The following is a 27167-nucleotide window of genomic DNA, read 5'->3' as shown; positions in this document are numbered from 1 at the left end:
AAAAATCAATGACACGGTATTCTCTTCCGGAATTTATTAATTGTTCAAAAATTATCATCCAACCACCATTGCAAATAAGTTCCACAACCTCATAATAACGACCAGTTGGCGTACCAACATTACATCGAGCATAAATTATTAGATTGTATTCACTCTCGGAATATCCAAAATGACCATAAATCATACCTTTCAAATCGTCAAAATTTTGATTAACGGTCGCACGAAATGAATACCGATGGCTAATACTATACTCCGCGCCCCTCGGACCGTATCGAATTTCACCACCGATAAACACATTTACTAAAACCATGATTGATTGTTTCCAAAAAAAATAACCTACATAATAGATATAAATTACAAAATGTAAATACTTTTTGTTTACAATAATAAATAAGTTCAACAGTATTGTAAATAAATTAACTAAAAAATTATTACCTGACAGATCTCAGAGCTCATCAGTTTTTAGAGATCTCAGAGCTCATCAGTTTTTAGAAATGATAATGAAACGAGCTGAGAGAAACATATGTCTCTGCATCTTTTTATGAGACGATGGTTGTCGTAATATGCCATGGCGTCCAACTTTTATTTTATTTAATTTTTTATGTTAGTCCGCATGGAAATTTTTTTTTTCTCACGGAATGGACATTTGTATGGCGTCCCAAGGGCCAAACTATGGCATGGCGTCCCAGCATTTTTCAATTTTTTTTTTTTTTTTCCGTCGGACCTCATCCAAGCCATGGCGTCCCTGGGTTTTCATTTTTTTTTTTTTTTTCCGACGGATATAAGTTTCAAATGGCGTCCCTCAGAGACGCCATAAGCCATGTACTCCTTCTTGTTTTTAAAATTTTCACCGATTCATTCTTATTTTTAATATTTTATTTTTCCATTTTCTTATATATAAAAATCACGGCTCTCTCCCAGTCTCTCCGCTGACAAAACCTCTCTCCAAGCCCAAGGGATCTTTTCTCTCCGTCCGATCGCAATCCATCAGACGTGACGTGGAAGGAACGCACAAGGCCGGCCGTTTTAATTCTCATTCAACGGCTCAGATCCGGTAAGACAGGATTCGTCGAGTGAAGACAAATATTAGTAGAATTAAAAAAACTAAAAATTACAGTTGTCCTTGCAAAATAAGAAAAACAATATAGACTACCAAATCTTTAATTGTACATGTTGGTTGAAAGAATGGGTATTAGAAATATAACATATGAAGCTAATAAAATACAGTTCCAAGTCTCTATATTAATTAATTAATAATTAAATCAAGCAAGCATCCAATCCACATCATCTGAAAAATAATTAATTACAACAGTTACAGGAATATGCAAAATTATTAGGTACAATTAATGGCTCCCAATCCCAAATACAGACAGCTTATAACATATATAATTACTCTTTATTTTCATTCATCTTTTTTTCGTCTCTTCTTAATTTGTTTCGTTGCTTCCTAGTTGAATGCTTTGCGACATTGCCCGACTGACTTAGTCACTTAGACCTAGGCTAGGCAAGGCAAGGCAAGGCAAGGCAGGTGGGAAGAAGGAAAAGTTATTCCGAAATTTTACTCATGGAACAACAACTAAAGCATGCAATAACATACTAGCAAGGCGTTTCCTAAACCACTCATGCCAAATTTGCCGCAAATTCGATTCTTCATGACTAATTAATGATGTCGCCTCATGAGTTTAAAACATAATGTGATAATTAAGGACTAAACAAATAAAAAATAAAACTTTTATGCCAACTAAACATAATTGATAAAATAAAGAAACCAACTGACCAAAGCAATAATATATAAAAGGGAGGAAGAAAAATTTGATGTCGTTGCAATCTTCTTTTGAAATGAAACTCGGCTAAGAAGTTCAGAACTACATAAGCCTGCCCTGGATAGATAAATTGATTTTCGTGGTAAGAACAGAAACCAATTAAGTGTAACCATTTCATCTACAAATTAAAAAAAAAAAAAAACCAAACATTACAATCAGTATTATGCCAACTGAGGAGATCATGAGAAATGATCTATACCTAAATAACCAAAATCAAGCACCATAAATTTAACGGCTAAGGTAAAGCCAACCATCATCCACAAAACAATTAAACAATTGCAAAACAACTTTCAAAAGAAAAACCATGTTCAAAAGGCACCATATCCAGATCCTCCTGAAATGAGCAGTAAACGGAAACATTACTTTGAGGAACTTATATTTAATCTCAAAAGAAAAACCCATTAGCTAGGTAAATATGTACGTGAAAATCATAATTTTAATTTGGCCTATTTCAAATATGGAAGAAATGGGAATTTTGGAACTTCAAAGACCAAAACCAAATTTACCAGCAGACCTCTCTAATTCACACATGGAGAAACCTATGTTCTCCAATTTTTCCTTAATTCTTTTTTGAGAATCTCTTACCAATGATAAATACTTCCATCTCAAATATTTTCAGACCGCCAACTTTGACTCTAAATCGGCTGCAATATTTGCATCTCTAGCATCCTGGAGGAAATTACAACAAATTACCAAATGAATCACAACTATTAAGAACAAAAACAAAAACAAAAACAAAAGATTAACCATAGCCTTTTACCAGTTCAATGCCTGACCAAATACTAGCATACTCTCAGTAGTCTATAAAATTGACCTGGCCAGATACTGATTCGCCATGTGACCCACTTTACTGCAGTACCAGTAAACGAAACCAGAACACTAAAGAACTATAGTATCTATGATATTAAAATCACTCCCATGGTCCACCATTCCATACCAATCAAACCCAAAAAGATAGAATACAATTGAACTTAGTGATTACCTCCATGCCCCATTTTATGTAATCAGGCGACTCACATGCCTTGTATTCATCAACAAGGCTTTCAATGATCTCTCTAGACTCATCAAACTCAGACAGATCATTATCCTGGACCAAAAAAAAAAAGGCATGAACAAAATATACATAAACCAATAATAGATAAGATAGATGAAACTAAGACATAAGAAAATTGCTAGGAAGGGACTCACAGCAAACATGGGAAATTTCCGGTAGTTGTCAATGAAAGCCTGCTTCTTTCTTAGTGTTTTGTAACTGCTCAGACACTTGCTGAACAGATGCCTTATACTAGTGTGATTTGCAAGCATTAACCCACTCACCTATATAAACACAAACAAACAGAGAGTGACAGTTGGTAAGTGAGTGAACGGACGCGGAGGGTGGCCATTTCAGCAGTTAGATGGCTTGTTACAAGCTATTAAAAAGGGAATAGAGACCTAGTGAACTCGAACCTTATTTTGCACTTGTGAGGTTTGCAAAATGAGTAAACTTGCACCTAGTATTACATAATTTTGACAACAATGTACAACAGAACCATTTGACTATTGGGGAACTGGGTCATTATTAGCTCAACTCAATTTTAATTACATAGGCCGGATTCTGTCTTCGATTTTAATTTTGACTACAACTCACACCATGAAGATTCTCAAGTGTTATTTGAATAAACCCTGAATATTGACTACCTAGACAAACAATACTAAAATGGAACTTAACACAATAATTACTATAGCAATCTAGCAAGCTATCTGACAACCCAATTACAGTGACATCAAAAATATGAAACTTAAAAGGAAGAACAAAAGAAATCATACCCTGTGAGGAGTCTGGACATATGGTGATTTTCTAGACAAGGCAACCTGAATGCTAGCAGGTCCCCACTCGATAAAATTCACAAGCTTTCTTTCCCTTATCCTCTGTAGGCTTTCATGAACCTGTTTCGTAATTTTAAAATCACATACTTCGCGTTATTTCATGAACCTGTAAGTTCTAATACATCGTTTACAACAAAGTGACAGTAATTAGCTTGATAATGTACAGCCATCGGTGCCAGTACTGCGATATTTCAGGTCTCGGTGTATAATGAAAGGAATGTCACTGTTAGGATTTTCCAGTAAAGTTGCTGGCAAAGTGGCAATTCTTTTCTTTTATAAAAAACAAAATTCAGAAAGATGGAAAACTATAGCAAATTTTCCTAATCAAAAGAAATGAGTGTCCATTTTACCTGAGTCGGATCCACCTCTCCTTGAATAATGTTTAGTATTGAGATATATTTGGCTTGGCTAGCCTCTTTAGTGCGAGCATATGAAGAGCACATTATATTTTTCGTTTGTAACAGCCTTCTCATCACATCAAGCACTGTCGTCTTGCGTATCATGTTAGCCTACCAAAAACAGATACTTAAATATTGTAGAACATCCTAATTTTGTTGGAATGGTACTTTTGAAACTGATAAATATTTTTTAAAATTCAATATTACAATAATGTTCATGTTTTGTTTACTAATAGAGGTATCTAGTCTGTTCATCTTTCTTTTGTCACTGGAAATATCTATGAACCATGACTTGGTATAGTTTGAAAGTTTGCTTTCAATCCTGGAGGCGTTTCTTCCCTCCAAGATTTCCAAATTATTCAGAATTCAAAGCACTCTCATGTATCATCTCCAGCTCAAATAATCTTTTGAAAATTTTGACACCACTTTATAGCCTACTAAGCCATCCTAAAAGCTAGAGTCAAGAGAAGTCAGTTACAACTCCATGCCTTAAAAGATGGCTACAACCCTGCACTAAAAACTACCATGTCGCACAGGAATGAAAAAAAGGTGACCAAGTTATACTCCATGAAACCAGGACACTGGTAAGAATTTTAACCAGTTTGAAGCTTGAGGAAGTCATGTACCTGTCTCTCAACTGTAAGTGGAGTATAACCTGTCATCAAGAAATGACACCTTGGGGTCGGTATTAGTGAAGCCAATAAACCAACAAGATCATTATTCATATATCCAGGATATCGCAATGTAGTTGTGCTGGCTGACATTACAGTAGACACAAGGGAGTTTGTCTGAGCAAAGGTTGGGTTTGTGAGGTGCAGCCGTTCGACAGCAATTCGGTTCAGCGCTGTGTTGTCTAACACAACCACACAGTCAGCGTTCAGAGCAAGGCGCTTTAGTGTAAGCAGGGAGTTGTAGGGCTGGACCACCACATCAGAGGTCTCCATTTGGTTTGGGAATACACTATAGGTCTGCACAAGTTTTTTCGAGTAGCGGTCATTTAGGGTTTCAAGGAGATACGAGCCCATGCCTGTAAAAGAAGGGGCAATTCATCAGAATCTAAGTTATCTTTATGAAATCGGACATTTACATCTTTAACCATGCAAAATGTCATATCACTTATTTCATCCCTAAAATATGATACATCTCATACACCTCCACATATACGTACCCTTTTGTTCCATATTTACTCCAACAGATACCAAACATTACTATCCTCCTCCATCTTCAGATATCAGAAAGATAAGTAATTGGGTGACTATAAAGTTTTGGGAGAGAGAAAGATGAGATGCATCCCAATTTTCAAAGGGGAAAAATAAGATGTTTCTTCCATTGATGAGTTGCACACTTGGATTAAAGTATTATAGAATATAGAGTTATAGAATGCAAGAGATCATGACTGTGGAAGAAAGCCGGACCGAAATGTAGGTTGCCATAGTGAGGTTAGATTTAATTGAGAATTCTAGAGAAATAGGGTCAGAAAGAAAATATTGCATAACATATACCAGGTTCTTCCATTGCTAATTTCACTAAAATGTTTAGCAAAATGGAAGATTACAATGTATACTTGCCGTGCTTGCAGCTAGGAAACGGACATTTGGATACTGGTAAATTATGTAACTAACCATTGGTTATAAAGGGAAAAGTTGAGATGAAAAAAGAAAAGAAAAGAAAGAAACCTGAGCCAGTGCCGCCAGCAATAGAGTGGCACAATACAAAACCCTCGAGGCTGTCACTTCCATCAGCTTCTCGATCGACCATGTCCATTATATCATCCACAACTTGTTCTCCCTGGTGGTATCCACTGGCCCAATTATTGCCTGCACCTCCTCCATGATCTGAAACATAGATATTTTCATGATTGTAGAGGTTTCTGTACTCGCTGAGTTTAATCCCATTGATAACCCTTGGTTCAAGGTCCATTAGCAGAGCTCGAGGGATGTAGTGCTGGTCATCAGCTTGGTAGAAGAACACATCCTTCCTGTCTCCTCCCTACATAAAATTGACCTAGTTTTAGTTTTAGTTGTTGACTTGTTGTTATTTTAGAGCGGTGGACTGGACTGGACTGGGTAGATTTGATTTTAGGCAGTGAAGTGATAGTGATAGATTTGATTTTAGAAAGAAAGAAAGAAAGAAAGTAGTGAGTGAGTGACCTGAGTAGCAAAATCCTCGAGGAGACCATCTTTGCCTATGCCGTGCTCAAGGCATAGCTGCTTCCAGAACTCCATTCCTATTTGATTCCCGCATTGCCCCACCTGTATCGTTATTATCTCTCGAGGCATCTCTAACTCTTTCTCTCTTCTCTCTTCTCTCTTCTCTCTTCTCTCTTCTCTCTTCTCTCTTTCTCTCTTTCTCTCTTTCTCTCTTCTCTCTTCTCTCTTCTCTTTTCTCGCAGGTTTAGGGTTTAGGGTTTGTGGGAGCTCTCTCTCTCTCTCTCTCTCTCTCGAATTGGCGGAGGAGGCTTTTTCGAAATTTTGGAGGGGGCGAGAGAGACTCGAGAGCGAAGTGATGAGAATCCAACGAGGGCGGAGGCGGATCTCTAGTCTCGCGTTTCGTCTGGATCGGAGTTCCCCTGTTACGTTTCTTTATAGACTCCTATGTAACGGGTCATGTTATTGTGTTGTTCAATGCATCGAAATCTTTAAGATTCGTGTAAAATTAAAATAACTGTCAGATCTCATTCTACCAACTCTACCTGACTGGCTGACTGGGATCTGAATTCTCTTTGCTTTACTATTATTTCCAGTGAAATGATTGTTGCTTGCTTTTGCCGCCTCTTTCTTTTTTGGTGTGCACAAAAAGCAGAGTTTTCTAGCTCATGCTGTTACAAGGTGTAACGAGTTGGTCGAATAAGCATCTCAAATGAACCAGAACTAATTACCAAAAAAAATAAAAGGAAACGGGAATTATTTTTCGAATTTTTTTTTCCTGTAGAAAATACAAACGCATGTATGATTCGGGTGATTTAATCAAATGTTATTAAAACACTACAGATATCTACTCATGTTTTATAATACAAATATATTTTGACCGGGTCAAAAGTACATAGTATGAAGATTTTTTTTTTTAAATAGAATTCGTAATAATTGTTTCGTTCAAACAAGCCTGGCGCGGGCTGAAGTTAGCAAACTAGCCTCCACCGATCCTAGGGATCGGTGGAGCAAAAAAAATAAGTTCTACACCGGTCCTAGGGACCGGTGGAGCAGCTTTTGCACATGCCACAGCTACCACACGGAAGGCCACAAAATTAAACTCTACACCGGTCCCTAGGACCGGTGGAGCTCTTTCTGCACCGTTTCTGTGCATCGGTGTAGGATTTACATTTCTATACAGCACCTTTCTTCTTCTCTCTTCTTTCTTCTTCACTTCCCAGACGCCATTGTTCTTTTTTTTTTTTCATTATTTCGTTTTTTTCAAATTCAATAGAAAAGTGGTCATATGAACAGATCGCCACCACCATTGTACTCAGCATCGTCTTCTGATTATTGTTGTGAGTTTTTTTTTACTCATATGCTTATATTTAGTGTTATAAAATTGAAAAATATTTAGAGTTTGATTTAGTGTTTATTTTGTAGTCATATGTTTATATTTTAGTTTTTTTTACTCATATGTGTATATTTTCAGTTATTTTACTCATATATTTATATTTAGTTTATTTTTTACTCATATGTTTATATTTATTGTTTTTTTGTACTCATATATTATGTAGTATTTTTTTATTTAGTATTTTTTTTACTCATATATTTATTAATTTAGTGTTTGATTTTTGTTCAGCAAAATGTCACTGCTATTGATCAATGTGTATTATGGTGGTAACCTTCAAAGCACTTCAACAGGTGTTGGTTATGACATAGGGGCTGCATTTACCTTTACTGTATCTGATTCTACCAGTTTTGCCATTATAAGACGGCAAATATACGTTGGACTTGAATTGCTTCCAAGTCGAGTCAAATTGACAATCAGGGTACGTATGAACACAGCACCGCCCGGATCGTACCATTTCTCACTATTTCGGATAGAAAATGAGGAAACTTGGGATGTCATTAAACAAACTGCAGCTCAAGTGGCTGGATTTAAGGTAATAGAATTGGTAGCTGAGGCGCACCAGGCTAGAAACCAAACCAGTTATGATCCGTGTCCAGATAGTTTGCCCGGAGGTAGTAACACACCGTCGGTTCAGACCGGCTTTGATCCTAATTCGGGCAGTGTACCTGTACCCACCTACACACATCCGGTTCAGGCCGGTGACGACCTTTGTGAGCAATCAGATCAAGACACAGAATCTGATAGAAGTTCTTTTGATGATGATGATTCGGATGAAGCATGGAACGCAGATATGGACGAAGCGGAGGCTGAAATGAACGACCGAGAAATATTGAAGGATTGGCACAACTCGATCCCATTTCTCAATCGAGGACCTAAGCATCCATGTTCCTCATTCCACGATGATTTGCCAATGCCATACGCGGATCGTGCATTTTTTGCGAACCCCCCCAGGTTAGATGAAAAATTTGCTGAAGGTCAAATGTTTGAATCCAAAGCCAAACTAAAATCAGAACTTGCTAAATTTCACCTGAACAAAAACACAGAGTTAGACGTGCTAAACAGCAGCAAAACCAAGTATAGAGTTAAGTGTAAATCTTCAAAATGCCAATGGAAATTGTATGCAATTGTAGTACCAACGGGTGCATGGACAATTTCCACCAACCCGTTTATCCACACATGTTTTGGCAGTGCTGAAAGGTTGGATAGTCATCAAATGACTTCTAGAGTAATTGCTGATATTATTAAACCGGCTTTGAAAGATGATCTGGAGTTAAGCATTAAAATGGTCAAGCATCTGGTTAAAGTTAAATTTGGGACAGTAGTGCCCTCGTATAATAAGTTGTGGAGAGGTAGAGAACTTGCAATTGCGGACTTGTTTGGGAGTTGGGAAAAGTCTTACGAGGTGCTGCCATCGTTTTTGGCTGCCATCAAAGCGTCTAATCCAGGTACACAGTACCTACTAGAAAGTGAACCATCAACCAAGTTTAATATCAATATTTTCAACCGGGTTGCATGGGCATTTGGGCCATGCATTGAGGCATGGCCTCATCTTCGACCCGTTATCAGTGTTGATGCCGGGCACTTATCCGGAAGGTATAAGGGTAAACTTTTTATGGCTTGTGCTTACGATGCAGAGCAACAACTCTTGCCACTTGCATTTGCAATTTGTGAAAAAGAGTCTATAGAAAATTGGGGTTGGTTTATGAATTGGTTGCGTACCAATGTTGTCGGACCAGGAAAAATATGTGTCATCTCGGACCAGCATCTTGGTATACGAGGGGTGTTTGAGGCTCCTAATCTGGGATGGTGTGAGGAACAAGGTGAAGCTGTACACCGACTGTGTTCACAGCATATTTGTGAAAATATTTGGAAAAGATACCCTCAAAAGTGGATCAAAAAGGTATTCAAGAAATTTGTTGAGAAGAAAAAAATCTGGAGATTTGAAGAGGGGATGAATTTGATTAAGCAAAGAGATGCAGGTGTACATGACTACATTATGAAATTTGGTAAACGGCTCCGCAACTCTGATGCAGAGCCTTTGGCTCTGCATAAGTGGACACAAGTGCATGATGGATTCCTCAATCGGTGGGGTATAATGACAAGTAATGGCTCTGAGGTACTAAACAGTGTATTTAGGATTGCCAGGCAACTACCTGTGTGTGCAATTGTTGATAAGACATTTTATAAGTGCGTCGACTGGTTTGTAAATAGGCGGGAGGTTGCGATTGGATGGGAGGCAACGGGATTGGATTTTTCAATGAACATTACACAAGTTTTACATCGTCGTAATGAGAAAGCAAGAAAACATGATGTAAGACCGATGTATTATGGCCATAACAACTATGAGGTTATTGATAAAGATGGACTTCTCGAGACAGTAAGTTCTTATATGAAAAATCTAATTATTTACTTTCACGTAATACATTTGATGTAAATAATTTTTTTTAATTGAAGGGTGTTCGGGGCGAAGTGAAGTACAATGTTACCTTCCCTCCGGAAGGAATGCCTATATGTTTGTGTCAGAGACCTCAATTAACAGGAATCCCATGTAACCATGTTCTTGCAGTTTGTTTCGTGAGGAGGCTAAATCCTAACAACTATGTTAGCCCATATTACAGCTTACAAAATTATATAAACACTTGGTCTGGTCGTTTCAATGGATTTGGAAATAAACGGGATTGGCCATTGTATAATGGCCCCGTTATAAGGCCAGATCCGGATAAAGTAAATAAGGATAGGAGAAAACACAAGCGAATTAAAATGGCTATGGACAAGATGGAGGCCCCTGCGAAGAGGCGTAATGCTTGACAACATAATTTGTAAGAATTGGTTGTGTTTTAAATCATTTGTAACAGTTGTACTCATTAATGTTTCTTATTTAGACATTTTTATTGTATTCTAAGAATTGATTGTGTTGACATTGTATTGTATCATTAGGGATGTATCTTATTTAGACATTTTTATTGTATCACATTTTTATGTGAAATATGTGTTTTTGTACCGGAGAATCTGCTGGTATTGAGGCAGCAGCATTTTTCTGCACACCTGAACTTTAAAGATTGATTCCCACCAATTGGCTACACCAAATTTTGTGTTCTTTATATGAAAATTTCGCTTAAGTCATGATCTATATGCATGTAAAACAGTTTTATAAAACTCGGTCCAGAGCTATGTGAAATATGTGTTTTTGTACCGGAGAATCTGCTGGTATTGAGGCAGCAGCATTTTTCTGCACACCTGAACTTTAAAGATTAATTCCCACCAATTGGCTACACCAAATTTTGTGTTCTTTATATGAAAATTTCGCTTAAGTCATGATCTATATGCATGTAAAACAGTTTTATAAAATTCGGTCCAGAGCTATGTGAACCATCAGTTTTTGTACAGGAGAATCTGCTGGCAGCTACAAACAAGCATAATTTGAACAACACATTTAGTCATGCTACAAACATTCAAATAAGCATAATTTAAAGGATTATTAAAGTCAGTCTAATTAAAGTTACAATAGTCAATTAAACATAAATTTAAAGCCAATCTAACATTAACCTTACATTAATAGATCCAATCTAATTACTCTTCAGGTACCTCTGCAAAAAAAATTTAAAATGTATCATGCATTATGCAATAAATTATGGATCCAATCCAAAAATTAAAATGTATCATGTTTAATAGAGATACTTACTCAGTCAAAACATGTTAATTCCTTCTTCGGCGCACACGCGGTGGTCCAAGGGCACCAGTCCCGGGAGTGTACGGGTGAGTAGGCTGCCTTGTACGGTCTCCAACAGGTGGATCCCAGTAGGATGGAACATAATCTGCTGTAAGATTTCCAGGATCTGCAGTGGAAGGAGCATAATTTGAAGTTGATGGAGCATAACCTGAAGTAGATGGAGCATAACCTGAAGTGGATGGTCCCATCATACTAAAGCCTCCCGCTAGTTCATCGATCATGAACTGAGAAATCTGTCCATGCTGTGTGCCGCTCATGAAGTTCTCCCACGCCGGAGGAGGCTCTGAAGTTGAAGGGCGATGGTAATGCTGATCAGGGATATCATCATTCAAATTGATCATGTCCAAGTCCGTAGGGATCCCAGCACTGTCGAGTATGCCTTGGAAGATGTGAATCTGATCAATATCCTCCATAATGGCACGGACATTCTCGAGCATCAGCTTGCCATATGCCATTTGTCCCGGTGTCTTCACCATATCTATTGCTTGCATAGTGAATTGTATCTCTCGAGAAATCTGCATAACACATTTCGAACTGTGACATATTGCACATTATTATTGAAAAATCTAATTTGATTGAAAAAATAAATAATGTACGAACCACACGAGAATGCCTATGACCATGAGGAACGTACTCCATTGTTGCAACATCTCCTGTCCGCGGGGGAGGCTGACGTCGTAGAGCTTCCGGATTGTTATCTGATAGATACACTGATCTCATACCACGCGCGTTGAACCAATGCATGTACATATGATGCCTCCCCATGTCATATGGTCTCCGCTCTCTAATTAGTATTGCAGGCTTCTCAATGAACTCACTATGAGTAATCTTCCAACAACCATCCCTTGTTGAGTTGCCATCATGATACCACGCATCTCTTAAATAACTGATCTCATCCCATGGTAAAGGAGGAGGAGGCGGGATCTCTTGGTACTTACCAAACTGGCGCATGACCCTATCCGCATGCTGATACTCTACCATCCAGAAATGGATCACGTAACCGCAGGTCATCCAATACCTCTTTTGTCCTCGAACATGTCCAGGTAACTGATGATAGTAATCAACGTATGGTCGCCAGTTAACTGTCTCATCAGCTAGTCTGTCGAAGCTATCTCTATATGTGGCTGTACCACCTGTCAAAAAAAATATAAATTTTAAAAAACAATTATAAATCTATCGAATTCATCTCGAATTATAAATCTTTATACCTAAGTGAGGGTTGCGTTTCCACAAATGTCGAGTGGTCCACTTAACACCGAAAGCATTTCTCGTATCCTCATCTGCACCACCGAAGGGAGGTGGCTCATCTCGGGGAATAGGCCGACCAATAGTAAATCGAGTCCATGACCAAATCTGTAACAATAACATCGGACCCGATATAGTGTCTACTCCTGCAAGGCAAGCACGCGACAACTCTCGATAGAGATGTGCGAGTACGGCACCTCCCCAATTGTATTCTCGTGGAGTCTCTAGATCATTGATGAATTGCAAGTACATTGCAGGGACTCCATCCGTACTAGAATCCGGAAACATAACTGACCCGAATAAATCCATACAAAAACCTCGGGTGTACTGTGCAACTCTCTCAGCACTGTGCCAATCTTGTAAGGGTTCACTAAATTTGGCCCGCACCCATTTCAGTCTAATCGCATAAGCAGAGACGGACAATCGTTCTTGCGATGTGTTAGGATTATAAATCCTATATTTATATGGCATTGTCTCAATGAGGTTATCGTAAAAAAGAGCCGGATCAGCCCCTAGATCATACTCTAAGTATGGGTTCCAATCAGTATCGCTGGTGCCAGTAATCGGATCACCTGCAAATTAAAAGAATTATACAATCAACAATTCACCTTAAAAAAATAGGGATTTAAATTAACCGATAAACAACTTTAATTAGTTAATTACCCTTAATCGGTAAGCCCCATAGACATGCAACATCTTCCAGCGTCACTGTCATCTCACCGACAGGTAGATGAAATGTATTGGTCTCCGGCCTCCACCTCTCAACCAGGGCACTAATCAAATGCGGATCAATCTTGCAATCATTAAGGCGAGCAATTTGATACAACCCTAATCTCTTCAGAGCATCATCCATCCGACTATTGTAAGAAACACTAGTCTGATGTGAATTTATCTGGTTCAATGAAAAAGAAGGCTACCAAAAAGAAATAAAACATTATAAACCCTTCAAATACTTCATATAATATTTATTTGCAACAAATAATTAATAGATATAATCAAAATTACCATATCACGAACTTTCCATGCTCTGTGGTTCTGTGGTGCTAACTTCAACAGCTCCGGATAATTCACATTATCCATTGACTCTGTTAGAAAATTTGATAAACAATATTTTTGCAACTAATGAGAGTCATCACACATAATTATATAAACAAACATTTTTTCAAGCATATGGCTACAATAATCAAAATTTATGTAAACAACATATCATCTAATTTTGATTTTAATAATAAACTTCATGAATATACTAAATTTACACATTTATAATTTTATCTAATTTTAAACTTCATGAATATTACTAATTTTACACATTTATAATTTTATCTAATTTTAAACATCATGAGAGTCATCACACATTTATCTAATTTTATACAAATTATAATACATACTACTAAAAATTTACATTATACTACATGAACACTTAATTACACAAATTTATTCTACATAAATACTAAAATTACACTAAATTAACATCAAATGAACTATAAATTAACACTACATTACCACTAAATTACACTAAATTAAAATCAAATAAACTCTAAATTAATACTACATTACCACTAAATTACTAAATATACTCCAAATTAACACTAAATTACACCAAATACTAATTTCACACTACATTTCACAAAAACAATCTAAAAATACTAAACAAACTAAATTAAATTAGTTATTTATTTTAATTCGGCTAAAATAAATAAATTAAAAAAAGAGAAATTTTTACCTTATCAAAATCGTAGATCTGAAGAGTTTCTAATTCTCTTCGACGATCTGAAAATTTTGAAACAATTAGATGGAAAAATGATTGAGTATATTGAAAGAATTAAAAAAAAAAAAAAAAAAAGGAAGAAGATGAACTCACCGTTTGGAGAAGAAGGGCTCGCACGGGTGGGGAAAAGGAGAAAGGGGGCGAGCTTGCGCGCAGCATTTACAAAACAAAGCTCCACCGATCCGTAGGATCGGTGTAGGCTTCAATCGGATCTTCTGTGGCTGCTGATTGCGCTGAGAGGAAAATTGAGCTACACCGGTCCCTAGGACCGGTGTAGAAGGGTTTTTTTTTGCTCCACCGATCCTGTGGATCGGTGGAGGCTAGTTTCCGAAAATCACCTAGCGAAGGGCTTATTCGGTTGAATTATTTTAACGTAATTCTATTTAAAAAAAAAATCTAGTATGAATACTAGTATCATGCCCGTATGTTGCAACGGGAATATTATAAAATTGAATAGAATATGAAAAAACTTTTTATTGATATTTCACCCAGAATTAAAAAAAAATTCAAATGACCAAAAAAAAAAGAGATAAATAATAAATAACATTAAAATAAGCAACAATAAATGAAAAAAATAGACAAATGATATAATCATCATAAGTTGAAATTTCATAAAGCAAAACTACTGTTCATCTGTCTCATTTTCTTCCATCTCAAATCTAATTTTTATTGTAAATTAATTTACTCCATTCGGTTCATTTTCTCCTATATAGTCGCTGTGACAAATGGTTCAACAATATTGAATTGTAGGTTACTATTAGTGGCATCTTCATTTATATGAGATTCAAAATTAACAATCAAGACATCATTGGTTGTCATGTGTAGCAGTACCCAGTGAGTTATGTAGTGATTAAGTAATAATTACTCGAATTCACAAAAGCTGCACATTAAAAGAGAAGAAAAACATTATGTGCAAAGATAAAATAAGTAGAACAATAGAAGTGTTTATTTACAAACACTTTTTCTAAATTGCACAATGATGTAAAAAGATGGCATGTCTTTATGTGTTTGTGTGAAGTTTTCTTTGTCAAAAGTTCTATTTGACCTACACAGTAGTTGTGTTACAGAAAATTCTCATATTCTAGACCTAATAGGTACTGCACCACCTAATTAGTGCAACAAGTTTCTCAAATAAAAGCAATTCATAAAAATTATGGTGTATAAGATTTTAGATAGGTACAATTTTATTGAGCCCTGTGAGAAAGAGGAGAAGAGAGACATTAAAGTAAGAAGGTGAAGGGACCATGGAAGATGGAAGATGGAAGATGAAAGTGTTTCTTGATTAGTAATTTAATGGGGAATTTTTTTTTGGTAGTAATCAGTAGAAAAGTAGAGAGAGAAACAGAAAGAGTACACTATTTTTTATATGCATAGTAAGATCGGTATGAACAGTACCGATCCTAACTTTTTTTTTTGTTTAGTTAGGATCGGTACTGTTCATATCGATCCTAACTTTTTTTTTTTTTTTACAGAGTTTGAATTAATATTTTAAAATAGAACAAAGTTAAAAAAAAAAAAAAAAGTTAGGATCGGTACTGTTCATACCGATCATACTATGCATATAAAAAATAGTGTACTCTTTCTGTTTCTCTCTCTTCTTTTCTGCTAATTACTATCAAAAAAAAATTCCCAATTTAATGAACACTTTCATTTTAATAGAAGGGTATATTGGTGAATACAATTTTATAAAATAATTAAATAAAAATAAAATAAATGATAGGGGATAGAAGAAAGAAAGTTAAATTTATATGGGGATATTGGATATTATGATGTATTCATGAGGATATTGGCTGTTTTGAAAGCTTAGATGGGTATACCAGAAATTTTTCCTTTGTAAAAATATACAATTATTAAATTTTATGATTTCTTCTATTTTTGAAAGATGTGCAGGTTCAAGTCAAATGGAATGGCAATATGGAATACTTGAAATGAAGAAATCATGAAGATACTTATCAAAAATGCAAATTGTAAAATTATAAACTTGGTACAGTAAGTTTGATGCTATTTAAACAGTGAACAAACATTGGTAACATTTTCAGTATGTCAGAAACGTTGAAGTAACAGCTTGATCAAACTCAGAAGCAATTGAAAACGCTGTAACGTTTATAAAACGTTATAACATTTGAGAATGTCAAAAATGCTGAAGTACAGCTGAATCAAATTCAAAATTGAATTACAAACGTTGGTAACCTTTTCCTATCGTTACAACGATTTAATTAAAATCAGCGTTGTAACGTGTTATCACATTATTAGACCTATCATTTCGACTTGTTTCCATACGAAAATCTATGTTTTGAACCAACAAAGGGTGCCTTTTACATTGAACATCCATAGAATGTGGTACTGCTAAGTTTTGGTTCTTACTTTGCAGGAATCAGGCGAAATTGGGCAAAATCAGGCAATTGGCAGACTTCAGGAAGCTCTGATGCGAGTCGCATTCATCTGGTGCGAGTCGCATCCAAGCCCAAAGCGACCTGCGATGCGACCCTCACTGCTCTCTCTTGAAGACCATCTGATGCGAGTCGCATCTACCTGATGCGAGTCGCATCAACTGTTGCCGCCCAGTTCAAATTAAATCTGACAAGCCCAAAGTCAACTCTGTTGCCTATATAAGGAGGTCCTATGCCAGAATTCGGGGAGCTTTTTCCCCCTTTAGATTCGAGTACACTTAGAGAGCAGAGATCAAGAGAGAAGAAGGAGGTTGGAGCTTGATTGAAGAAGAGGAGAAGAAGGGAAGATTTCAAGATCATCTCCAATCCACCTTGGATCTTCGAGCTTCATTATGATCTGCCTATTCTATCTCTCTTTTATGCTTTCTTTTGCTATGCTTGAGTAGATCTCTAGTTCTTAGGGTTAGGATGTAGTCTCTAAACCTTGTCTTTGAGTTGCATGATGATTCGATCTAAGTTTGAACTTGTGTGATTGTTGTTTGAGTATTCATTGTTTGCTTGATTGTGATTTCTTGATTGATTCTTGATTGTCTACTGTTAGATGTCTATAGCATCTCTTCTAGTAATTTGGCCTTGATGTATCTTGTAATTGTGATTGAGCATTTGAGGTAGATCTAAGATCAATAGTAGCCGAGAGGTGAAATTTCTATTATCGAAAGGTTGTAGATACTTCTAGTTAACCAGACAATCAATTTAGGTTAGATACCAGTAGGCGAGAGCCACAGGTTGAAGCCTCGCACAAGAAATCAACTTAGATACGAACACATGTCAGCTCTGCTCGAGGGCCATGCGACCCGCATCAGAGATGATGCGAGTCGCATCATACGGGTCGCATCAGAGATGATGCGAGTCGCATGATAGGTCCAGAGAAGGCAAAGTTTGGGATGAAACCTGAAACCCTAGGAACGTCTTTTATCATTGTTCAAAACCAAAACTTTTAATTGCTTTCATTTACTGTTAATTGAATTGACACCCGAAATTAGGAAATTGAAACGAATTCAAACCAAACCCTTCACACTTCTAGTACTTAACTCGGATTTGTAGAAATTTAGAATCGAATTAAACCGTCCCTGAGGATCGATATCTTAATATACTACACGGATAGGGTTGTGCACTTGCAACCTTAGACGAGAGTAAATTCAAGGTTTAAACTGGTACAACTTGTTGTACCTGAAACTTTGTAAGCACACTCTGAGAAGCGAACAAGTTTTTGGCGCCGTTGCCGGGGACGGCTATCAATTCTTTTCTAGATTTTTGCTTATCCAAGTTAATCTAGATTTTAATTTGTATCTTTTTCTTTTATTTTTCTCTTACCACAGGAACACAGCTCTTCCTGCACAACCACCTCTCGACGCGCCCCGCATCACGACCGACGCGACTCGCGTGGAAGAGACAGAGAAGTTCAAGACGCTATGGCAACATACCAACAGTGGTCCGGCCACGACAATTCTCGAGGAGGAGGAGGCGGTCGATACAGGGTTGATCAGATCGCAGCTCTATCTGCTAGAGCTGCCGAGCTGGAGGAGGCTTTAATCAAAATGAGCATGAAGACAGTCGGTAACCATCAACCACAGCCATGTGTCATATGTGGGGATAGGAGGCACTCTTACGAGTATTGCCCACTGGCGGAATGGGATGAGGAACCCGAACAGGTCAACTTCTACAACAATGCACCATTCGACAACTCAAACAACTGCTCATTCCAATCCGATCCACCCGAGCCGTACATTGATCCCGTTGTGAGCAACTTCACACATGAGCAAAGGAAGATGAACCAAATGATGTGGGAGCAAATGCAATCGATGGCAACTCAAATGGCCGCCCAAAGCAAATTGTTGGAGCAACTGAGTCACATCGTCACCTCGAGCCAACCACAACTTGGAAAGCTGCCCGCGCAGCCAGAACCAAACCCCAGAGGAGAAGCTAAGGCGATCACACTGAGGAGTGGGACCCAGTACGATGAACCAGCTTTCCCAACTGATCAGATCCCAACTGATGCGACCCGCACCACCACCATGCGACCCGCACCAACCTCGGACGAACCTGTGAATCCTGGTCGCATCGAGCCAATGCGACCAGCAACACCACCTGAAGAACCTGTGGACGCGACCCGCAATGGTACCACGCGACCCGCATCAAAAGAGTCTGACAAAGAGAAAGGGAAAGGGGTTGAGAAACTTGCACCTTACAGACCACCGATACCCTTTCCCCGACGATTAGGTGAACTAGAAGCATGCTGCACAATCAACATGGAGGATCAATTGGCTAAGGGACAACTTCGCGAGGGATACGGGAGCTCAATTAAAAATTACCCTGATTATCTATCTGAGTTGCAGGTTAAAACAAGCGAGTTGGAATCAGTGTATGGAGCAGATGTGAAAGCAGCTGACCTGGGAGAACTTGGATGCGACCCGCATCAACCTCATGCGAGTCGCATGCCATGGTCTGAAGGCCTTGAAGCTGGTCGAAGCGAGTCGGATGGAGCAGATGCAAGGTCAGAATGCGAGTCGAGTCCACCCGATGCGACCCGCTTAGACCATGATGCGACCCGCGTCAAGGACCAGACAGAGAAACTCACTCCTGAACTCAAGCCTCTTCCAGTAAATTTCAGGTATGAGTTCCTAGATCCAGATAAAAGTTGTCCTGTGATCTTAAATGCAGATCTCAACCCTGATCGGATTGCCACACTCTTGGGGAAATTGAAAGCTCACATAAGCGCGATCGGGTGGTCGATCAAAGATTTGAAAGATATGGGGTGGATTTTTCTTTTGCAAATGTTTGAGAACACGACGCTCCACTCAGATTTGCCACCGTATTGCACTACTGGACACTTTGAGGATTTCCAAACTCAGCAAAATGTGATCGCGAACTTTATCGAGAAGCTGATGGGCACGAACCTAGCCACATGCATGCACAAGACCTTACCAGCGGATGATCACAGACACACGGACCATGCAGACCATCATACGGGCCATGCACAACCAACCTGGTCGATGCATTATGTTCCTTGGTGTGTTAGAAAGAAAAAACCACCCGACCCTTATGAGGAAAGAATGGTGTATCCCTCCGACACATTCGACAAGGCGCTCCACCAAAAACCACCCGATCCACCTCCCACCAATCAGTGAGACGCCCCTGCCTCACCCCCCACTCCATGTCTGGTTAGTTTCCATATTTTCTTCTATTTACCTTTTCTTGTGTGAATTCAAGCATTGAGGACAATGCTTCATTCAAGCTTGGGGGGGTGAATAGAAGAAAACTGTATCTGCATTTAGGTCATGTTTATTTTTCCAAAATTTGCATTTTTAGGTGATAAATTTGTGTGATTGCTTGGGTTAAGGACTTGTTTGAACAATTTTGGTTGTGATTTGGATAACTTTGAAAAATTAGAACTAACCTCATAATTGATCAAAGAACTGATTAGGAAGGGATGTTTTGAGAACTTGAAAGGATGAAAACTTGAATTGTATCAAAAATCAATTTTTGAAACTGAACTGTGCTTTTTAAATAGGGAAATGGGGATTTTAAATAAAGAAAAATTTGGATATTCATTGGTATGAATGAATACCAATGGATGTATTCATGGTATATGTGCAAAAGCAAAAGAATAAAAAAATAAAAAGATGGAGAAAATAAGAGTACTGGCAATAAGTCCTATTGGGCGCCTTTGAGCTCGTCTCCCAAATAAAAAATAAAAAATAAAAAAAAGGATGGAGAAAATAAGAGTACTGGCAATAAGTCATATTGGGCGCCTTTGAGCTCGTCTCCCAAATTTAGAAAAGAAAAATAACTCTTGCATATATCAACACACGAAGTCCGCGACTTGCTAACCTAAGCTTGTTCCAAGCTTGGGGGAGAAAAAGGGAAAATCTCCACAAATGAGAGCTTGATTTTAGTAAAAGAATGATAGATTGATCAATTCGAGTATTCAGCTTTGCAAGTATTAAAACATTCTAGAACTTGAAGTTTGATTAGTCAATTTGTGGGGTGAATCAAAATTGATCAAGGAAAGTCCAAATCATACCATAAAGATTCTCGAGGTTCTTGATTTAAGCAACTCATGTAAATTTTCACATTTAGGAACTTAACTTGCATTTAGAGTCCAGCCCGGTAACAAAGAACAGATCTCTGCTTGAGGACAAGCAAAGGTTAAGCTTGGGGGAATTTGTTATCACATTATTAGACCTATCATTTCGACTTGTTTCCATACAAAAATCTATGTTTTGAACCAACAAAGGGTGCCTTTTACATTGAACATCCATAGAATGTGGTACTGCTAAGTTTTGGTTCTTACTTTGCAGGAATCAGGCGAAATTGGGCAAAATCAGGCAATTGGCAGACTTCAGGAAGCTCTGATGCGAGTCGCATTCATCTGGTGCGAGTCGCATCCAAGCCCAAAGCGACCTGCGATGCGACCCTCACTGCTCTCTCTTGAAGACCATCTGATGCGAGTCGCATCTACCTGATGCGAGTCGCATCAACTGTTGCCGCCCAGTTCAAATTAAATCTGACAAGCCCAAAGTCAACTCTGTTGCCTATATAAGGAGGTCCTATGCCAGAATTCGGGGAGCTTTTTCCCCCTTTAGATTCGAGTACACTTAGAGAGCAGAGATCAAGAGAGAAGAAGGAGGTTGGAGCTTGATTGAAGAAGAGGAGAAGAAGGGAAGATTTCAAGATCATCTCCAATCCACCTTGGATCTTCGAGCTTCATTATGATCTGCCTATTCTATCTCTCTTTTATGCTTTCTTTTGCTATGCTTGAGTAGATCTCTAGTTCTTAGGGTTAGGATGTAGTCTCTAAACCTTGTCTTTGAGTTGCATGATGATTCGATCTAAGTTTGAACTTGTGTGATTGTTGTTTGAGTATTCATTGTTTGCTTGATTGTGATTTCTTGATTGATTCTTGATTGTCTACTGTTAGATGTCTATAGCATCTCTTCTAGTAATTTGGCCTTGATGTATCTTGTAATTGTGATTGAGCATTTGAGGTAGATCTAAGATCAATAGTAGCCGAGAGGTGAAATTTCTATTATCGAAAGGTTGTAGATACTTCTAGTTAACCAGACAATCAATTTAGGTTAGATACCAGTAGGCGAGAGCCACAGGTTGAAGCCTCGCACAAGAAATCAACTTAGATACGAACACATGTCAGCTCTGCTCGAGGGCCATGCGACCCGCATCAGAGATGATGCGAGTCGCATCATACGGGTCGCATCAGAGATGATGCGAGTCGCATGATAGGTCCAGAGAAGGCAAAGTTTGGGATGAAACCTGAAACCCTAGGAACGCCTTTTATCATTGTTCAAAACCAAAACTTTTAATTGCTTTCATTTACTGTTAATTGAATTGACACCCGAAATTAGGAAATTGAAACGAATTCAAACCAAACCCTTCACACTTCTAGTACTTAACTCGGATTTGTAGAAATTTAGAATCGAATTAAACCGTCCCTGAGGATCGATACCTTAATATACTACACGGATAGGGTTGTGCACTTGCAACCTTAGACGAGAGTAAATTCAAGGTTTAAACTGGTACAACTTGTTGTACCTGAAACTTTGTAAGCACACTCTGAGAAGCGAACATAACGTTTGACAAAAGTTGTAACATTTTAATTAAATTCGAGCTTCAGAAATTTCTATTTTGATCAAGATTTTATAGTACAAAACGCTGCGTAACGTTTTACAATCGTTGTAACATTTTACTGAGCTGTCAGAAAATTGAAACCCTAAATCGCATTTTAAACTAAAATGTTGTAACGTTTTATAAAAAGTTTGTAATGTTTTATAAAACGTTGGTAACGTTTTATAAAAAGATGGTAACGTTTTAAGTCAAACAGCTCATTTTTTAGCAGTCTCTATAAATAGGGCTTTCTTCCCAAAGCATCTTAGCCAACCCTAAACTTCTAAAATGCAATTTTTTGAGAGCTTAAAACTTCAAAATCCCTCAAACAACCTCAAACCCACTTCACTAATCTTGAGTTAGATTAGGTTAGAGTGATCTTTTGAGTGTTTCTCTTGAGTAGCTTAAACTTTGAGACCTTGTTCTCATCTCTAGTTGGCCGGTTAACTTCCCGCTTGGATTGTAAGGGCTCAACAGTTCACAAGTTGTAATCGTTTCATATTGGGTAATAGAAAGGCGCACCTAGAAGAGGTTGCGAAGCCCCGGAGACGTAGGCCTTTGTTTTGCCGAACTCCGTTAACATCCCGCGTGTCAAATTTCTCTAAACTCATCTATTTTACTTTCAATTGTATTTATTTTCAATTTTTTGAGTGATTAACGGTGCATTTAGTATAACAATTGGTACTAATTGATAGTCACATTGGCCATCGGTAGACATATTAAACCTGGCTTGGATTTCCAGATTTGCTTGACTAACATTATATCCAACCAATTTATAAATCTCATTCCAAAGATAATCAAAGCTATGGTTCACAGTTAGCGGTAATGAGTATTTAGCTCGGGTACTGTAAAAGACCCCGTCATCATTGTATTGGATTTCCCCTCCAACAAAAGTTTTCACACAAATGGTTGTCATTTTTAGTTTTGATTGGTCTGGCAATTTAAAAAATAACAACATATAAGTAATTAAAAATTGTCCGGACCTCTGAAAATTACTCTATATCATTTTAGAATTTTCTAAATTATTCTAGATCATTTTGGATATTCCTAAATTATTCTACACCATTTTGGAATTTTATAAATTAATAGGCAGATATTCTAAATTATTTTGGAAATTTATAAATTATTCTAAATCATTTTAGAATGTTCTAAAAAATTCTAAATTATTTGGACAATTCTAAAATTGGACTAAAATGAACTAATTAATTATATTATAAATTAAAATTAAAATAAAAAATAAAAAAACCTTAATTGAAGAGTCGATCAATCAGACAGTCAGAGCTCCGTAAGGGATCCGAAAAGGAAAGAGGTTCCTAAAACAATTCTAAATCATTTTAGAATTTTCTAAATAATTGTAGACCATTTTGAAAATTTCTAAATTATTCTACACCATTTCAAAAAAAAATTAATTAATAGGACAATATTCTAAACTATTTTGAAATTTTCTAAATTAATCAGACAATATCTAAAGCATTTCCTAAATTATTCTAAACTATTTTTGAATTTTCTAAATGATTTAAATTTTTTCTAAATTAATCGGATCCATTTTGAAAATTTATAAATCATTCTAGTTTTATAAACTATTTTTAGTCTAAACAATATATGTAATTAATCTATTTTTAGTTTTGATTGGTACAATTTAATAAATAACAACATATAAATAATTACAAATTTAAATAATTTAAAATTAAATAAAATAATAAAATTGAATGTCTGTCGGATTGAGTGAAAGCGACACTAAGATCCGTAGTTTTTATAAACAAAATCAGTACGAGTCAGGAAAAAAATTTCCTGTTTCTAATCAAAATACCGAAAAAATTTATTTCGAAATAAAATAAGAAAAAATTATTCCGGTTTCTTGATTAGAAACCAGAATTTTTTTTCCAGACTAAGGCCTAAAACCGGCAAAAAAGAATTTGAGTTTCTTGATTAGAAAACGGAATTTTTTTTTTCCGATTTGCATAGATTTCAAAATTGATCACAAGTTTGGTTATTTGTTGAAGTTTTATTTATTTTTTGAATATAAATAAAAAAATCGTTTTTTAACTGTCCTCGCAATATTTATTGCTTGGAATCTAATTCCACACAATTTTATGATCGCCAATCACGTCTTAAGAAGGGTTGAATGGGTGGGGTTTCAAAAATACTAACGAAAAAGATATAATCTATTAATTTTTTGAATAAAAAAGTTACAGAATCATTTAATTGAAACAAATGAAAAATTAAGTGATTATAAATTGATAAATCAAAATTTAAGTGACTAATTTATGACTAAAGACAAAATTTAGTGAGCTTTAAAAAAAAATATCCATTAATTTAAGTGGCTAAATTTATGAAAATTTAAGTAGTAATTTGAGAAGAGGTCTGTTGATATATTTCCTTACCCGATAAGGCCGATAAGTATATAAATGTAACCTGCGCACAAATCCTCGAATCGACCCCAAAACAAAACCACAAATGGCGGCTGTGGCCATGGCCCTGGCGGCTTCTCGCTCCCTTTTCTTCTCCTCTTCTAGAACCTCCACCTCCACCTCCACCTCTTCTTCTAGATCAACCTTCTTCCTGTCCCGCGCTTCCTCAACATCGCTCGAATCCTCCAACAGTAAGCTCAACAGTAAGCAGCAGCAGCAGCAGCATGTGGTCCAAATCCTCCAACAGAGAGGTCTCATCGACTCCATCACCAGCGACAATCTCATCTCATGCACCAATATTAAGGCCTACTGTGGCTTCGACCCCACAGCTCAGAGCTTGCACCTCGGTAACCTCATCGGCCTCATCGTTCTCTCTTGGTTCAAGAGATGCGGCCACGTCCCAATCGCACTAGTTGGAGGAGCCACTGGTCGCATCGGTGACCCCTCAGGGAAAACCGCTGAGCGACCTGAATTGGATGCCCACACACTCCACCACAACTCTGCATCCATCAAAACTTCAATCAAGACTATTTTGAGCAGAAACCAGATGGAAAATCTGGAACCAAGTTTCAACAGAGATTCCCTCTTAATTTTAGATAACTATGATTGGTGGAAGAATATAACATTGTTAGATTTCTTAAGAGATGTTGGCAAATTTGCTCGAGTGGGTACCATGATGGCTAAAGAGAGTGTCAAGAAGCGATTGAATTCAGAAGATGGTATGAGCTACACTGAATTCACCTACCAGCTTTTACAAGGGTATGATTTTTTGTACCTCTTCCAAAACATGGGTGTCAATGTACAAATTGGTGGAAGCGACCAATGGGGAAATATAACAGCTGGTACTGACCTCATTCGCAAAATTTTACAAATGGAAGGGGCTTATGGCTTAACTTTTCCTCTGTTGCTTAAAAGTGACGGTACCAAATTTGGGAAATCAGAAGGCGGTGCCATATGGCTTAACCCTACTATGATGTCTCCTTACAAATTCTATCAGTATTTCTTCTCGGTACCAGATGTTGATGTAATAAGGTTTCTAAAGATACTAACATTTCTAAGTATAGAAGAGATTGATTCATTAGATGAAGATATGAAGAAGCCAGGTTATATACCCAATACTGTACAAAAAAGACTAGCTGAAGAGGTGACACGGTTTGTTCATGGAGAGGAGGGGTTGAAGGAAGCATTAAATGCAACTGAGGCATTAAGACCGGGGGCACAAGCAGAATTAGATGCAAAAACTATTGAGGGAATAGCTAAAGACGTGCCCTCTTGCACTCTGGCTTATGACAAGGTTCTCAATTGTACTTTGATTGATCTCGCGGTTTCGACTGGTTTGATGGCTAGTAAGAGTGCAGTTAAGCGATTATTGAAACAAGGTGGGTTGTATTTGAATAATGCCCGAGTTGATATTGAGGAAAAAACTATCGTGGAAAGTGATATAATAGATGGGAAGGTGTTGCTTCTGTCAGCAGGAAAGAAGAATAAAATGGTAATAAGGATAGAGTGATTTGACTTCTGGTAAATTTGTTGTTATTTATTCAATGAAATATTTCTACAGCAAAATTATTTCATGCAATTTACAATTATACTGTTAATTTTTTGCGGGATTATTGGTTTTATGTAGTTGTCACTTTTCTTGACTAATTTGGTTGTCTATATTCCATGTACTTTACAGTTTTTGTGGCTGATTTTGCTAATAGTAAAAAAAAAACACTGCAGTATTCTTCATGGAGGGTATGACCTGGTAAAGCTAGTATGAGCATAAGTTCACCAAAGGGGTTTATGAGTCTAAATTCAAAACTCATTGGATCTGTTTCAATTGACAAACTTAAACTATGGATTTTAGTCTACTTCATAAGCCAACAGTTTATGTTCTGAATTTTATTTGTCGAGTTTGCTTTTTATAAGATTAAACTGCCGAGAAATGAACCGGTTTGTTTATTTTACATGGATCATTACCTCTTGATCTTACTACATAAGGAACTAAAAAACTTAATAAATTGGAACATAAACTCTCAAGTAGATCAAGATCAACGGTTCACATTTATCGTGTGAAACTGATATGAGATTTGAGCGAGCTTAAACTCATATTTCCTCTGCTCGAAACTTAAACTGAAAAAAGAGTAGTGAAATTTGAACATGGGTGCTCTGTGCGTATCTTTCTTCTTGGACTCATGCTGTGTATATTATCTAAGTTGCTCATTTTTCTTTGGCACTCGGCTTCTGAATGTTTTTCTTTGCTTGGTGAACATCAAATTATTTACAATCACCGGCTTTTATCGGTCTCATACATGGAAGAGAATGA

The 27167-nt window shown here is 37.2% G+C and overlaps 2 protein-coding genes across 3 annotated transcripts; one reads left to right on the top strand and one right to left on the bottom strand.

Annotated features, from left to right (window-relative positions):
- Positions 1-1860: 1860 nt before the first annotated feature.
- Positions 1861-6565, bottom strand: LOC144569240 (tubulin gamma-2 chain). Of its 2 annotated transcripts, none has more exons than XM_078319490.1 (9): positions 6241-6565; positions 5767-6079; positions 4717-5117; positions 4043-4201; positions 3633-3752; positions 3012-3140; positions 2806-2910; positions 2409-2492; positions 1861-2157 (listed from the first exon to the last, which is right to left on the bottom strand). In XM_078319490.1, exons 1-8 carry the CDS (start codon positions 6367-6369, stop codon positions 2439-2441), a joined length of 1410 nt encoding a protein of 469 aa, XP_078175616.1. In that variant the 5' UTR covers positions 6370-6565; the 3' UTR covers positions 1861-2157; positions 2409-2438. The 2 variants fall into 2 exon arrangements, with proteins under 2 accessions (XP_078175616.1, XP_078175615.1); XM_078319489.1 differs by having other exon boundaries at positions 1861-1941; positions 6241-6563.
- An 18327-nt stretch (positions 6566-24892) lies between these two features.
- EMB2768 (Tyrosyl-tRNA synthetase, class Ib, bacterial/mitochondrial) lies at positions 24893-26523 on the top strand. Its single transcript, XM_078319841.1, has one exon. It carries the CDS (start codon positions 24906-24908, stop codon positions 26367-26369), a length of 1464 nt encoding a protein of 487 aa, XP_078175967.1. The 5' UTR covers positions 24893-24905; the 3' UTR covers positions 26370-26523.
- The last annotated feature ends 644 nt before the right edge of the window (positions 26524-27167 follow it).

This window comes from Carex rostrata, chromosome 18, assembly GCF_964058835.1.
Source record: "Carex rostrata chromosome 18, lpCarRost1.2, whole genome shotgun sequence".
Lineage (NCBI taxonomy): Eukaryota > Viridiplantae > Streptophyta > Magnoliopsida > Poales > Cyperaceae > Carex > Carex rostrata.
Note: the sequence above shows the minus strand (reverse complement) of the source record. Positions and strands in the feature narration are given on the sequence as shown.